General features: G+C 45.2%; 1 protein-coding gene across 1 annotated transcript; it reads left to right on the top strand.

Annotated features, from left to right (window-relative positions):
• Nucleotides 1–2125: 2125 nt before the first annotated feature.
• LOC134351193 (pancreatic secretory granule membrane major glycoprotein GP2-like) lies at nucleotides 2126–10873 on the top strand. The gene is made up of 5 exons (XM_063057303.1): nucleotides 2126–2162; nucleotides 5173–5421; nucleotides 7361–7520; nucleotides 10348–10441; nucleotides 10773–10873. Exons 2-5 carry the CDS (start codon nucleotides 5222–5224, stop codon nucleotides 10871–10873), a joined length of 555 nt encoding a protein of 184 aa, XP_062913373.1. The 5' UTR covers nucleotides 2126–2162; nucleotides 5173–5221.
• The last annotated feature ends 2632 nt before the right edge of the window (nucleotides 10874–13505 follow it).

Below are 13505 nucleotides of genomic sequence, written 5' to 3'. Positions count from 1 at the left end.
ACGTCCAAAGAATCATGGACACAACTCAGCACATCACAGAAATAAGCTTCACTCTGTCTAAGCTTCCCACTGCCTTGGTGAAGCATCCAACATAATCAAAGACTACCCCTCCAACCCCGATCACGGACAGTTCCTCTTCTTCCCTCTCACATTGGGCAGAAGATACAAAAGCCTGAGAGTACATACCACGAGCCTCAAATGCAGCTTCCATCCTACTGTTATGGGATACTGTAGTTCCATAGTTCCAATGAAACGAATTGGACTCATAGCCTCACAATCTACCTTGCACTTTATCGTCTACCTGCACTGTACTTTTTCTGTAATTGTTATACTTTATTCTGCAATCTGCTATTGCTTTACCTTGTTCTACCCCAATGTACTGAGTAATGATCTTATCTGTATGAACAGTATGCAAGACAAGCTTTTCACTGTACAGTATCTTGGTACACGTGATGACAATAAACCAATTCCAACAGCAAATTCCAATTCCCCCGCTGATTTCTCTCATTCTTCTGGCCCCCTTCCCCCTTCTCTTCCCCCCTCCTACGTCCCTCTGGTTACCCACCTCCTGCCCTTTATCCCATAACGTACTGTCAGATTCCTTTTACTTCACACATTCATATGCTTATTTATCTAAATAACACTTCCAGCACTCCTGGCAGTACATTCCAGGCACACACTAATCTCGGCATAAAAAAACATTTGCTCCTCACATCTCAATTAAATTTACCATGTCTCACCTTAAGTGCGTGCCGACTAGCATTTGACCTTTCAACCCTGTAAAAACGTAAGTAGTGCAAAAGAGGAAGAGTGATCTAAGTGCTTAGGGAGCAGCCGGAAATTTGATGGTGATAGGGAAGAAATTGTTCCTAAACCATTGAGTGTGGGTTTTTCTCTAGTAATGAGAAGAGGGCATGTCTTACAGTGAGTGACACTGAAAGACCTCCTCTAGAAGCTGTCCCCGATGGGTGGGGGGCAGTGCTCCTGATCGAGATAGCTGGGTCTTCACCTCACCACACTGCAGCCTCTTGCGATCCTGTGCTCGGGAGCTTCTGTACCAGGTGGTGATGCAAACCATCAGAATGCTCTCCATGGTACATCTGGAGAGGTTTTCCAGCTCCTTTGGTGATATAGAAAATTTCGCCAAACTCCTAATGGGGTGGAAGTGCGGGCGTGCCTTCTTCGTGATTGTGGAATGAGCTGCCAGAGGAGGCAGTGGGGGCAGGAGCAGTACCCGTATTTGCGTGTCATCTGGGCACGTATCTGCATGAGCTGGACATGGAGAGGTATGAGATTAACGCACGATTAGTATCGAGGGAAATTACGATTGACGTAGACAGGGTGGGCTGAATCTGTGCTGTACAATTCAATGCCTACAATTTCAGAGTATGCTGGAGTGTGCAGCTCCAGAGATGCTCAGGGACTGCTTGTCCCACTCCCATCAGGGGGTCTGCTCCGCCATTCCATCATGGCTGATTTATTATCCCTCTCAACCCCATTCTCCTGCTTTCTCACCATAACCTTTGACGCCCTTTCTAATCAGGAACCTATCAACGTTCACATAAAATACACTCAGTAACTTAGCCCCCACAACTATCTGTGGCAATAAGTTTCACGGATTCACCACCCTCTGGCAAAATGAATTCCTCCTCATCTCTGTTCTAAAGGGACATCCTTCATCTCATCTCACGCTCAAACAAATGAGTACATTGTATTTTACGAGAGTGGTTACACTTATATTTTGTGTTTTTAAGCTAATGATGTGTGTGTATGTGTGTTATGCTGCATTGGATCCAGAGTAACAATCATTTCGTTCTCCTTTACGCCCGTTTACTAAAGAAGAATAATAAACAATCTTGAATCTTGAAACACTCAGCAGGTCAGACAGCACCTATGAGGAAAGAGGGACAAAGTTAATATAGACACTCAAGTATTGATGAGTTGGGCCGAAGGGCTCACTTCCATACTCTATGACTCAATAATATGATGTTTTCTAACAACTAGGTAAACAGAACACACTTTATACATTCCAACACTGTCCACGGATATAATGGTGCAGGAAATGGAATTGTTGTAAGGAACCGGACACTGTCCATAGAATTCTCCTGCGCAGTCCCGCTGACAATTAATCTGTCCCTTCCTGTGGGGAGCATTGTGAAGAGGTAAGGACTTTATGTCGCCTGGTGTATCATTGTCAACAACTTTAATTTTTATTAATTTTCAACAGTTGCTGGGTTTCATTGACAGGACCATTATTTTTTTACATAATCCCTGACCACCTCCCGTGACAAGGTGGGAGTGAGCCACCTCTTTGGTGCAGTCTGTGTGGGGAAGATAGTCACATGGTTGCGTTTCTGGTCGGGAGGGATCCCAAGGTTCAGATCCAGCAGCACCGAATGAATGGCTGACAGATTTCTGAGTCAGAAAGGGAGGGGGTGGAATCCTGTGGGAGGCGCTGTTCCCCTGCCAGCATCCCCCACCCCCACTGCCTTCTTTACTGAGCAGGGAGAGCTGGGAGGAGATTTCAGAAAGGGCTGTTGGAGTAGCCCAGGGTGAGTGACCATGGTGTATTCTGTTGAATATGTCCAGTGTGTGCCGGAGTGGAGGGAGGGACTGTTCATGGGGCTGGTGACTGGGGTGCCGATGGAACGGGCGCCGATCTTAATTAGCATCAGAAAACATCTCCTGACCCCGTTACCTCCCACATCCCAACAATGTACGGGCTCAGTGAGGTAATTTACCAGCCCCGGAATAACGAGGCATGCCATTAAAACTGAGATGTTGTATTTCTCCAGAATAAGACCTCGGTTTATTATCACTGACTCAGCTGACATGAAGTCTGTTGTTTTGTGGAGGGAGTGCAGTGAAAAAAAAACATAAATTATACGAAGAAACAAATGGTGTAAACATAGACAAATAATGAGGTAGTGTCCATGGGTTCGTTGACTGTTCAGAAATCTGATGGCAGAGGGGAAGAAGGTGTTCCTGAATCATTGAGAGTAGGTCTTCAGGCTCCTGTACCTCCTCCCCAATGGCAGTAATGAGAAGAGGCCATGATCCTGATTGTCAGAAATATTTAAAATGTCGCTGTCTACGGGTGAAGTGCCGGAGGATTGGAGAGTGGCTCATGTTGTTCCGTTGTTTAAAAAAGGATCGAAAAGTAATCCGGGAAATTATAGGCCGGTGAGTTTAATGTCAGTAGTAGGTAAGTTATTGGAGGGAGTACTAAGAGACAGAATCTACAAGAATTTGGATAGACAGGGGCTTATTAGGGAGAGTCAACATGGCTTTGTGCGTGGTAGGTCATGTTTGACCAATCTGTTGGAGTTTTTTGAGGAGGTTACCAGGAAAGTGGATGAAGGGAAGGCAGTGGATATTGTCTACATGGACTTCAGTAAGGCCTTTGACAAGGTCCCGCATGGGAGGTTAGTTAGGAAAATTCAGTCGCTAGGTATACATGGAGAGGTGGTAAATTGGATTAGACATTGGCTCGATGGAAGAAGCCAGAGAGTGGTGGTAGAGAATTGCTTCTCTGAGTGGAGGCCTGTGACTAGTGGTGTGCCACAGGGATCAGTGCTGGGTCCATTGTTATTTGTCATCTATATCAATGATCTGGATGATAATGTGGTAAATTGGATCAGCAAGTTTGCTGATGATACAAAGATTGGAGGTGTAGTAGACAGTGAGGAAGGTTTTCAGAGCCTGCAGAGGGACTTGGGCCATCTGAAAAAATGGGCTGAAAAATGGCAGATGGAGTTTAATACTGACAAGCGTGAGGTATTGCACATTGGAAGGACAAACCAACGTAGAACATATAGGGTTAATGGTAAAGCACTGAGGAGTGCAGTGGAACAGAGGGATCTGGGAATACAGATACAAAATTCCCTAAAAGTGTCGTCACAGGTAGATAGGGTCGTAAAGAGACCTTTTGGTACATTGGCCTTTATTAATCGAAGTATTGAGTATAAGAGCTGGAATGTTATGATAAGGTTGTATAAGGCATTGGTGAGGCCGAATCTGGAGTATCGTGTTCAGTTTTGGTCACCAAATTACAGGAAGGATATAAATAAAGGTTGTAAGAGTGCAGAGAAGGTTTACAAGGATGTTGCTGGGACTTGAGAAACTCAGTTACAGAGAAAGGTTGAATAGATTAGGACTTTATTCCCTGGAGCGTAGAAGAATGAGGGGAGATTTGATAGAGGTATATAAAATTATGATGGGTATAGATAGAGTGAATGCAAGCAGGCTTTTTCCACTGAGGCAAGGGGAGAAAAAAACCAGAGCACATGGGTTAAGGGTGAGGGGGGAAAAGTTTAAAGGGAACATTGGGGGGGGGGGCTTCTTCACACAGAGAGTGGTGGGAGTATGGAATGAGCTGCCAGACGAGGTGGTAAATGCGGGTTCTTTTTTAACATTTAAGAATAAATTGGACAGATACATGGATGGGAGGTGTATGGAGGGATATGGTCCGTGTGCAGGTCAGTAGAACAAGGCAGAAAATGGTTCGGCACAGCCAAGAAGGGCCAAAGGGCTTGTTTCTGTGCTGTAGTTTCTATAGTTTCTATGGTTTCTATGGTCAGAGACCTTCATGATGGATACCCCGTGCCTGAGGGGCCACCTTTTGAAACTTTCCTCGATGGTGGGGAGAGGAGGGTTATGCCCATGATGGAGCTGGCTGAGTCTACAACCGTCTGATCAATGTCCTTAAGATGATGAAAATTACTGAGCATCTTTCTCTCCAGGATCAAAATGTGTAATTCCAGAAAAAGGGGATGTGAGAGGGATTCTTTTTACACAGAGAGTGGTGAATGGCAGGAATGTGCTGCCAGGGTTGGTGGTGGAGGCAGATACCGGAGAGGAATTTAAGAAGTCCTTAGATAGGCACATGAATGTTCAAGGAATGGAAGGATATGGACATTATGTAGGAAGAAGGGATTAGTTTAGTTGGACATTTCTTTACTATTTTAATTGGTTTTGCACAACATTGTGGGCCGAAGGACCATTTCCTGTTCTCTACTGTTCAATGTCCAATGTCTTATGAATGGTGAGGCAAGATAGATTTTGCAATAGCCTACTTCTTGTATGTTATTGTGGTTCTTTGTTGAAGTTTCAGCATTGTTGTTACTGCCCTATGTTCTGTGATTTCAAGCAAGTCTTCCTTTCATTAAACAGCGTTGTAAGCATCGTGTTGCCTACTGGTACCGAGCGCTTCGAAGCGACAATGATCATGTACCGCGATGCGCGGTACAGCCAGGCCTACACCGAGACGCCCATCTTCCTCGATGTCGGGAGTCAGGTATACATCGCGATTCACGTCCAGGACCTTGACGCTGACCAGTTCGTAGCGACACTGGAGAACTGCTGGGCCACTCCCATAAGCGACCCGTCATCACAGGTTAAATGGGGACTTATAACCAATCAGTAAGTACGTCTCGGAGGAAGGGAGTCTTGTGCTGATTGGGAGAATTGGGAAAGAATTGGCAGATGGAATACAGTGGAGGGAAATGTGGTGTTTTGCACTATTTTTTCTTGTTAAACCCGTCATCACCACTGGGGCACTGGATGCCAACAACAGCTCGCCAGGTTCCTCTGCCCTGGTCCTGTAGAAGTTTGATCAGCCCCGTGGCTTCCACTTTCACCACGTGATTTCATACATCTTCTGGGCAAAGATCCTTCTTCTCCCAGGGATGAGGTCTTTGGAGCATCTGTTGGCGTTTCTGTCACCCTGGGCTTTTACAGGGTGGGTTTGCAAACCCCTTGTCCAACCCTCCTCCTTTCGCAGCCGGGCTTGGGGCCATCCATGGCAGTATTGTAATGCACTTTGTTATGAAGAATAAAGTGTGGACTATCTTCACTCAGAGGGTGATGAAAATATGGATTGGGCTACCAACAGAAGTGGTGGATGTGGGTTCTAAGATATGTTTGGATAGGTGTATGGTTGAGAGCGAAATAGTCTGGGTACAGGGGCATGGGACAAGGCAGAAGATGGTCACCACGGACTAGATGGGTCAAAGTGCCTTTATCTGTGGCGTAGTGCTCTATGGCTCCAGAGATCATTCAGAAATTAGAGTGCATAGGAGGTGGGGAGTTCGAGTTCAGCATTCATTTAAGTTTAACATTCAAGTTGAGTTGATGGTTAATTGGAAAATTAGATTATTATGGTCACATGTGCTGAGCTACTGTGAAAAGCTTCGTTTTGCACGCCATCCATACAGATCATTTCATCACATCAGTGCATCAGGGTAGAGGGGGGAAAATAACAAAATGCAAAATAAAGTGTTACAGTTACAGAGAAAGTGCAGTGCAGTCAGACAGTTAAGTGCAGGGTGACGGCAAGGTGGATTGTGATGTCAAGAGTCCTTTTTATCATAGTAGGGGCCATTCAGTAGGCTTGTAACAGCCCGATAGATGCTCTCCTTGTGTCTGGTGGTCCGTGGTTTCAGGCTTTTGCACCCTCTTCCTGATGGGGGTGGGAAGAAGAGAGCATGTCCCAGGTAGGTGGTGTCTTCGATTATGCTGGCTGCTTCACCGAGGCAGTGGGAATTGCAGACACAATCCATAGAGGGGAGGTTGGTTTCCGTGATGTGCTGAGCCGTATTCACAACACCCGGCAGCATCTTCTGGCCACGAGCCGAGCTGTTGCTGCACAAAGCTGCGATACAGACCACGCATTCCAGACCACCCTCTGTCACACCATAACGCTTCTCAGTAAAGCTAGGTTCTGCAAACCGTTTCGCTTTTTCACTACCTCGATGCACTTGCATATTAAATTATCAGTCTAGATGACAGGCAGGCCAAAGCCTCACTGTATCTCGCTACATGATACAAAGATAAAGCTATACCAATTAATGCATACACTTGCAAAAGATACGTACATTCCCAAACAGTAACAAAGCAAAACAGATTGGAAGTACGCAGCAGGTTGGAAATCGGGAAACAGTTATAAACATAAGAGATTCTGCAGATGCTGGAAATGCAGAGTAACACACACACAACACGCTGGAGAAACTCAGCAGGTGGCAGCATCCATGCAAGGAGATGATTAGTTGAAGTTTCAGTCTGAGCCTCTTCATCAGGCCTGGAAATGAGGGGGGCAAAGCCAGAATAAGGTGTTTAGGGGAAGGGGAGGAACACGTACCATCTTCTAGCTTGTCCTCCTACTCCTTCCGCTCCCTTGCCGCAGTCTTCTGGCTTCCCAGTACTGATGAGGGGTCTTGGCCTGAAACGCCGACTGTCTGCTGCTTTCCATGGATGCTGAGGTCCTACACGTTCTGTGTGAGAAACGGAGTTAGCTTTGCCAATCTGAGTAGTTCCAGCACTCCCAGTGTCTAATGTGTTTTCTTATTGATTTTTTACGCAGGTGCCCGAATTCTGTCAGTGAGGTGGTGATTGAAGAAAGTGGCGTCTCCCCCATTTGCCGATTCAAATTCTCAGCTTTTAAGTTTCAGGGCGAGGTGAATGATGTCTATGTGCATTGTCAAATTCAGCTGTGCAATTTCCGAACGACCCAGTGCTCACTGGTAAGCCCACATTCCATCTTTGTGGCTACGCTGATACATTAATAACACCATAAGATACAGGAGCAGAAATAGCCTATTATGCCCATCAAATCTGCTTACTTACTGCCCCCACGCTCCTGATGCTTAGGGGAGCAATAAAGGTCTTCCATCTCTGTCTACCCTTGACCATTTTTTGGTCTTGGTCTTGGTGGTTTCAGGGCTTCCTTTATCATGTCAGTAGCAACTTCTCAGGGTTCTCTACTTTCAGACATGCAAGTCCCCGGTGGAGACCCAGCAATACCATCACACTCAGATGTAGGATTCTTCGTTGCTGTTTTGGTAACAATTTTGTTTGACCAGTCAAGGTTGTTCGCCCTGATCTGATCTCCTGAACCTGGAGAACTAGTAGACCACACAGTCTGACCTCTATCCTTTGACCTGTTTGGCATGAGTGACCTTACGAACAGCCAAAGCATAATAACCTGGCTCCAGCCAGCAGACCTCTCCAGGTCAATGAGACACACAAGCCTCCAAACTCAATGTCAAGGTTATTGACTGCAAATGCTGGAAATGCAGAGTAACACACACAAAACGCTGGAGAAACTTAGCAGATCATGCAGCATCCATGCAAAGGTCCTGAGGAAGGGTCTCGGCCTGAAACGTCGACTGCACCTCTTCCTAGAGATGCTGCCTGGCCTGCTGCGTTCACCAGCAAGTTTTGTGTGTGTTCCATGCAAAGGATGTTCTTTGGAGGCATCAGATTTTCCCCATCATTCAATCATTGCCAGATTTTCTCAACACCATTCTCCTGCCTTCTCCCTTTGATGCCCTTACTGATTATGAGCCTATCAACCTCCACCTTAAATATATCCAATCAATTGGCCTTCTTAGCTGTCTCTGGCAATGAATTCCATAGATTCACCACCCTGTGGCTGAAGAAATTGGACTTTGTCTCTGTTCTAAAGGGACATCACTTTATTCTGAGCCTATGCCCTCAGATCCTAGATTCTCCCATCGATGGAAACGTTCTCTCCATGTCCATTCTATCCAGGCCTTTCAGTACCCTGTGTGTTTCAGAGAGATGCTTCCCCCCCGCCACACCCCAGCCTCCACCGCCCCCGCCCACATCCCTCTGATCTCCACTGAGAACAGGACCAGAGACAATAAACTTTCTTCGTACATTAAGGTTTATAGACCATCTCTTGGCCTTCTCTAGGGCCAGCACATCCTCCCTTAGATGTGGGGCTCAAACTTGCTCACAATGTCCCAAATGTGGTCTGAACAGCACTTTATAAAGCTTCAGCATTACATCCTTCTATTCTAGTGTTTTCAAAATGAACGCTAATACTGCACTTGCCTTCTTTACTACGGACCCAATCTGCAATAAACCTTGAGGAAATCCGAGATGATAAAATCTTACTTCTCAACTAACCACTCTATTGTTAAAATGTTTTCATCTCCATAGTCACACACATTAGATGGCATAGGGTCAGGTTTCTTTATTCAGTCATAGAGTCAGACACCACAAAAACAAGCCCTTCAGCCCAACTGGTCCATGAATTAAAGTGTCCCATGTAACCCAATCCCATCTGCCCACGTTTCAGAACCAGAATCATGTTTATTATCACTGTCTTATATAGAACATAGAACAGTACAGCACAGTACAGGCCCTTCAGCCCACAATGTTGTGCCAATCTTTTAACGTACTCCAAGATCAATCTAACCATTCCCTTCCACAGAGCCATCCATTTCTCTTCCATCCATGTACTTCAGAGTCTCTTATGTATCATTACTACGTGGTGCCTCTACCACCACATCTGGCTGTGCGTGCCACACACATACCACTCCTACCCTACCCTATACTTTCTTCCAATCGCTTTTAACGTATGCCCTAATGTATGACCCATGGCTGCTCTAGGAAAAAGTTGCTGCCATTCCACTCCATCTATGCCTCTCATCATCTTGCACACCGCTATTATCCTCCTTCACATCCTCCTTCACCCTAAAGAGAAAATCCCTAACTTGCTTAATCTTTCCTCATAAGGCAGGATCTCTAGTCCATGTAGCATCCTGGTAAATCTCCTCTGCACCCTCTCTAAAGCTTCCAGGTCCTCTCTATAATGAAGCCAACAAACTCCAACACAATATCCCAAGTGTGGTCTAACCAGAATTTGAAGAGCTGCAACATTTCTTTATTGATCTTGAACTCAATCCCCTGCCTAATTACGGCAAATGCACCATAAGTCTCTTTAAGCACCTTATCAAGTTGCTTGGCAACTGTGAGGGATCTGTGGACATGGACCCACATTACTACGAATCCCGCCTTTGCGTTTGATGTGAAATTCATTCTTTTGTGGCAGCAGTACCGTGCATGGCATAAAATATGTCTATAAGTCATAACAGAAAAACAATAATGCGACTGGGTCAGACATTAATCTGATGGTAGAGAGGATAAAGCTGCTGGTGAAATACTGAATGTGGGTCTTCTGGCTCCTGTACGACCTCTGTAATCCTGTAAACCTTCATAAAGTCACCCTTTAGCTTCTTTCGCTCCAGAGAAATCAGTCCCGGCCTGCCCAGCCTCTCATAACTCAAGCTCCCCTGTCCTGGTCACATCCTCCTGAATCTTTGCTGCATCCTCTTCAGCTTAATGACACCCTTCCTACCGCTGGGTGACGAAGTACTCCGTGCAGTCTCACTGATGTCTTGTACACCAATAATACGATATCCTGCCATCTTCACCACCTTGTCCGTCTGTGTCACACTTTCAGGAAAGACTGCATCTGTTCCTCCAGATCCCTCTGTTCTGCATGATAACAATCAGTGATACCTCTTGTGTATATTTCAGAATTGTCCACTCCAGAGAAACGCTAGGAACGCTGGAGGCACTAAGCAAACAGGAACTTTCAGCATTGGCCCACTCAAGAGGAGAAGTTCTGCAGGTATGTCAGAAACAGAATAAAAGTACTGGGGCCTTTAAATCTGCTGTATTCATTGTATGCACAACTCTTGTTCTACCTTAAACACTTTGTTCAAAGGTACATCCATAGATGTCTTGTTTGAAGTCCTAGGTGTGAACATCACCAATAGCTCCCCCTCCCCCTTCCTTCTGTCCGTCTCTCTCTCCCCCCGCTCCTTCCGTCTCTCTCTCTCTCTCTCTCACACACACACACACACACACACACACACACACACACACACACACACACACACACACACACAAATCCCTTCCCTGTATGAAGACTCTAACACTGTGTCACTTTTCTTTGACAGGAATTATGCTCGATGGCAACCATGCAATCTCAAGCTCTCCACTGACACCTGGCTTCCTTTTCCTCACCTGCCTGTTCCTTCAACATATTCTACAAATTTGAGGGCCCATTTTCAGTTTTGTAATCCAATGTTAAGTCAATCTCGATCGATAGAACAATCATACCCTTTTGCATTCTCTCCCGTATTGATAGAATCTTGTGTGTGGTTTCAGTGTGTCATGACCTTTTCAGTCTCTGATGCTCCTTTCTGAATAAACTATACTCATCAAAGCAAATTATTTTATTGAATGTTAGTATTCAGTACATGGATATCTCAACATCAAAGACTCATACAGCATGGAAACAGGCCGGATGGTGACTTTCACTCAGTGGCCACTTTAACAGTAGAACCCAGTGTGATCTTCTCCTACTGCATCACATCCACTTCAGATTCAACAAGTTGTGCATTCAGAGATGCGCTTCCGCACACCACTGTTGTAATGTGTGATTATTTACTGACACCCTGAACCAGTTTGGACATTCTCCTCTGACCTCTCTCATTAACAAGGCATTTTCACCCACAGAAGTTCCGCTCACTGGATGTTTGATTTTACACCATTCTCCGTAAACTCTGGAGACTGTTGTGCGTGAAAATCTCGGGAGGTCAGCAGTTTCTGAGATTCTCAAACCACCTCATCTGGCACCAACAATTGTTCCATAGTCAGAGTCACTTAGATCACATCTCTTCCCCATTCTGAGGTTTGGTCTGAACAACAAATGAACCTCTTGGTCTTGTCTGCATGCTTTTATGCATTAAATTGCTGTCACGCCATTAGCTGATTAGATATTTGCATTAACCAGTAGGTGCATCTAATAAAGTGGTCACTGAGTGTAGATCCCCATCTAATTTAGTCCCATTTGCCATGCCTGACCTATATTCAGCTTCAGGTTCCCAATCCATGTCCCTGGCCAACTGTCCTTTAAACGTTGTCAATGCACCTGTCTCACCCTCTTCCTCTGGCTGCTCATCCCATAGACCCATCTCTTGGTGAAAATGTTGCCCCTCAGGTTCCTTTTTAAGTCAATAGCAACAGAGACACTGAGGATGATTGGGAGGTAGATTATGGAAAGGTGGGAAAATAACAGGGTGTTTTCATGCGCGTATAAGGGGTTTCTTCTTTTATGTTATTGCTAACGCTAATAAAATGACCTCTTTGTTACAGTATGTTAAAAAAAATGGCTTCTCTGTGATGTTAACCGCTGAGACAGTGGTTCTCTCTCTAGCAGCTTGTTTGGGTTATAATTACTGATAACGAGAATTGTATTCATTTGCTAACCAATTGGGATAGATTTTATTCTTTCTTGTGTGTCTGTAAGCTATTGTTTTCGCGGGCTTTGGGCAGAAGGTGGATGTGAACAGAGAGAGGAGATGCGATGCAGTAAACTGAGCGATGGAACGGACCCCGAGCGGGAGTCCAAGGCGCAGGGTCTTCTGCGAGGAGTGGAGACGCGGACAGACTCGAGTAGAGCGTTTTGTCGATCACCGAGGGTGGTCCCATTCGTGGGTCGGCAGAGTTCGGCGAACATCGACTGGAGGAAAGAGGACCCGTTTCTGTAAGAGCTCCAATGATGTGTGCACGAACTGGCTAATAATAATGGCGCATTTTTCTTTTTTAAAAAACAGTTCTTATTTTGTTCCTTTACTATCTACATAGTCAAACTAAGAGTTATAAAATGTAATCATTTAATCGCATATGGTGTACTGTCTGTTATTTGGCGTGGTGGGGTACATCACACAGCATCTACACAAACTTGATTACTCAGTTTGGCGGGGCTGAAGGCTGCTCCCCCTAGACTAAAGCGAGCTGAGCGACCCTGAGGTTTACCAGGGGGCTACACATGATTTCAGCTTCCTTAATACTGACTTGCACTCCTTAGTGCAAAAGGTTTAGGTAGAACAGAATTTGTTAGGTGTGTCCAGGAATGATTCTCGAATCAATATGTGGACAGGCCAACTAGCAGGGAGAGACCAGACTGGATCTGGTGCTAGGCAATGTACCAGGTCACGTATCAGATTGCTCAGTCGGTGAGCATTTTGGGGATGGTGATCACAACCTTTACCATATATAGCCTTAGACAAGGATAGGAGCAGACGGTATGTGAAAGTATTTAATTGAAGGAGGGGATTTCTGAAGCTATTAGGCAGGAACTGGGGTGCATAAACTGGGAATAGATGTACTTAGGGAAATGTACGATCAAAGTGTGGACTTCAGGATAGGTTTGTTCCAATGAGGCAGGGAAGGGACAACACGGTGAAAGAACTATGATTGAAAAGAGATTAGGAACAACTTGTAAAAAGGAAGCAATAAACTTATTTACGCCCACAGAAGGAACTGAAGAATGGATTTAGGAGTGCTAGAAGGGGGCATGAGAAGGCCTTCGCCCCTAGGATTAAGGTAAACCCCAATATGCTCTACATGTATGTGAAGAACAGGTGGATGACTAGTGTGAGGGTAAGAGATATCAAGTATAGAAGAGGAAATGTGCTTGGAGTGAGAGGAGTCAGGGGAGGTCCTGAATAAATACTTTGTTTCAGTTTCCACCAATGACAGGGACCTTGACAAATGTGACAACAGCATATTCGTCAAGAAAGAGAATGTGCTGGAACTTTTGAAAAGCCTTAGGATATATTGTACATTTTCACAAATAAAACGACACGAGGTATTTCATGTTTAAGAAAAACTGTAACAACTCA

This window comes from Mobula hypostoma, chromosome 8 (genome assembly GCF_963921235.1).
Source record: "Mobula hypostoma chromosome 8, sMobHyp1.1, whole genome shotgun sequence".
In the NCBI taxonomy this organism is placed as follows: Eukaryota; Metazoa; Chordata; class Chondrichthyes; order Myliobatiformes; family Myliobatidae; genus Mobula; species Mobula hypostoma.
This window is presented reverse-complemented; position numbering and strand designations above follow the sequence as displayed.

Bases quoted from the DNA above. Each gene is read 5' to 3' on its own strand.
- LOC134351193 (XM_063057303.1), top strand. From the start codon at position 5,222: ATGATCATGTACCGCGATGCGCGGTACAGCCAGGCCTACACCGAGACG. The intron at 7,521-10,347 runs GTAAGCCCACAT...TGTATATTTCAG, and splicing joins GAACGACCCAGTGCTCACTG to AATTGTCCACTCCAGAGAAA. The intron at 10,442-10,772 runs GTATGTCAGAAA...TTTCTTTGACAG, and splicing joins CAAGAGGAGAAGTTCTGCAG to GAATTATGCTCGATGGCAAC.